Raw genomic sequence first — 2,317 nt, 5'->3', positions numbered from 1 at the left:
TCAAAGTTTGATACTCCCATATGGTTAAAAGATACATATAGAGTTAATTGAGATTTGTCGACGATTAAAAGACAAAATCTCAAAAAAGCAAAAGTTCCCGTGTATCTGTCAACCGGAAGACATTTTCCCGGCGCTACAGTTGTCAAAAGTTCTCCGCCGTAGCCTACTTATCCAAGTTACACTTTCCGCATAACAATCACGTGATGAAGTTGCATACTTAATAAAGTGTGGCAAATGTCCACCCCCTCGTGTCATTTTCATTCCACATATATAAATATAGAGCCACAATTATCCCTCAAAATCATTCAAACCTCATTCACTCTTTCAGTTATCTTCCTCTAAAGCCTTAACATTCACTTTGCTAAAAAAAGATGTTTTTTTCGCTCTTTCTTTTCTTCATTTTAGGGTTTCTTTCCTTCTCATTTTTGTCCTTCTCCGTAAAACTTCATCCCAAGTTCCGAAAATTCACTCCCATCTATGGCCCTTCCTCTTACCCCATCCTTGGCTGTCTTATTGCCTTCTACAAAAATCGCCATCGACTATTAGATTGGTATACTGAACTCTTGTCAGAATCGCCTACACAAACCATTCTAGTTCAACGCTTCGGTGCCCCTCGAACCATAATCACAGCCAATCCAAATAACGTTGAGCACATTCTCAAAACAAACTTTATTAATTATCCAAAGGGGCAACCCTTTACAGAGCTTCTAGGCGATTTTCTTGGGCGTGGTATCTTCAACGTGGACGGAGACCTATGGAGCGTTCAGAGAAAATTAGCTAGCCACGAGTTCAGCACAAAGTCATTGAGGGAATTTGTGGTGAAAACTCTAGAAGAAGTTGTTGAAACCAGGCTCATTCCTTTACTAAACCAGGCTGCAAAATCTGGCAAAGTGTTGGACATGCAAGACGTGCTTAGGCGTTTTGCCTTCGACACTATTTGCAAGGTGTCAGCCGGTACAGACCCACATTGCTTGGATGATCTCTCCAACGTTCCAACTCTCGTAGAAGCGTTCGACACCGCTTCTCAAGCGTGTGCAATGCGCGGGATGGCCCCTATATACGCGATTTGGAAAAGCAAGAGAGCGCTCAATATAGGATCCGAGAAGAAGTTGAGCGAAAATGTAAAGAAAGTTCACTGTTGCATCAACGAGATCATAGAGAAAAAGAAACAAAAGATCATTAATGAAACTGGAGATCATAAAAACACGGATCTTCTTTCCAGATTATTAATTGCAGGACACGAAGATGAAGTGGTGAGAGATATGGTCATAAGCTTTCTCATGGCGGGAAGAGATACTACTTCTTCCGCATTGACGTGGCTTTTATGGCTCACTACCAATCACCACAACGTCAAAAACGAAATGATCAATGAAATAACGTCTATCAACAACGGCGATAAGGCCCTCGAATTCGACCACTTAAAAGAGATGAAGTATTTACAAGCGTGCTTGAATGAATCAATGAGGCTTTATCCACCAGTAGCTTGGGACTCTAAGCACGCGGCTAAAGATGACATTTTGCCTGACGGAACAAGGGTTCAAAAAGGCAATAGAGTTACTTATTTTCAGTACGGAATGGGTAGAATGGAGGAGATATGGGGAAAAGACCGGCTTGAATTTAAACCGGACCGCTGGTTCGATGAAAATGGAGTGTTGAAAAGTGTTTGTCCGTACAAGTTTCCAGTGTTTCAAGCAGGTCCAAGGGTGTGTTTGGGGAAAGAAATGGCTTTCACGCAGATGAAGTATGTGTTGGCTTCGGTTCTTAGGCGGTTCGAGATTAAACCGGTTAATGTAGATAAGCCGGTTTTTGTGCCTCTTTTAACTGCACACATGGTTGGTGGTTTCAATGTGAGAATCTATCACCGTGGTAGCGAGCGGGTGAAATAAAAATATTACTACTATTATGCTGATTAATTAGCATTTGCTGCTTGTTATATTTTTTTGCAAATGTAATATTTAAATTAACGAGCTATATGAATATATAGCTCGAAGCATGCTTGTGGTTTTTTCGAAGGTCCTTGATGATCAACGTTTATTATAAGATAGAAATTTGGCATTCAAGGAGTAATTAATGATTATTCTTTTCTTGTTTAAATTTCGTGTTCGGTCAAATGAGTTCACATAAATTAAATCGGTGATTTATGAATATGTAAGTTCTATTTTCGGAAAGGAAAAAAGGGAAGTGCCGGTGTCCAAACAGTGTTTCTGATTAATAGCTGGTCCAGCTGTGATGTAGTAGTAGTAGATTACCAGTGATGAGAATTGGACACGTGATATAATTTAGAGCACGTTCCACGGTTTCAGTGTTTGTTCCGTAA

At 40.3% G+C, this 2,317-nt stretch overlaps 1 protein-coding gene across 1 annotated transcript; it reads left to right on the top strand.

The window, feature by feature from the left end:
* Nucleotides 1–294: 294 nt before the first annotated feature.
* LOC132632516 (cytochrome P450 94B3-like) lies at nucleotides 295–2,060 on the top strand. The gene has a single exon (XM_060348478.1). It carries the CDS (start codon nucleotides 372–374, stop codon nucleotides 1,884–1,886), a length of 1,515 nt encoding a protein of 504 aa, XP_060204461.1. The 5' UTR covers nucleotides 295–371; the 3' UTR covers nucleotides 1,887–2,060.
* The last annotated feature ends 257 nt before the right edge of the window (nucleotides 2,061–2,317 follow it).

Source organism: Lycium barbarum, chromosome 3 (genome assembly GCF_019175385.1).
Source record: "Lycium barbarum isolate Lr01 chromosome 3, ASM1917538v2, whole genome shotgun sequence".
In the NCBI taxonomy this organism is placed as follows: domain Eukaryota; kingdom Viridiplantae; phylum Streptophyta; class Magnoliopsida; order Solanales; family Solanaceae; genus Lycium; species Lycium barbarum.
The sequence above is the reverse complement of the archived record's forward strand: the minus strand, read 5'-3'. Positions and strand labels throughout refer to the sequence as shown.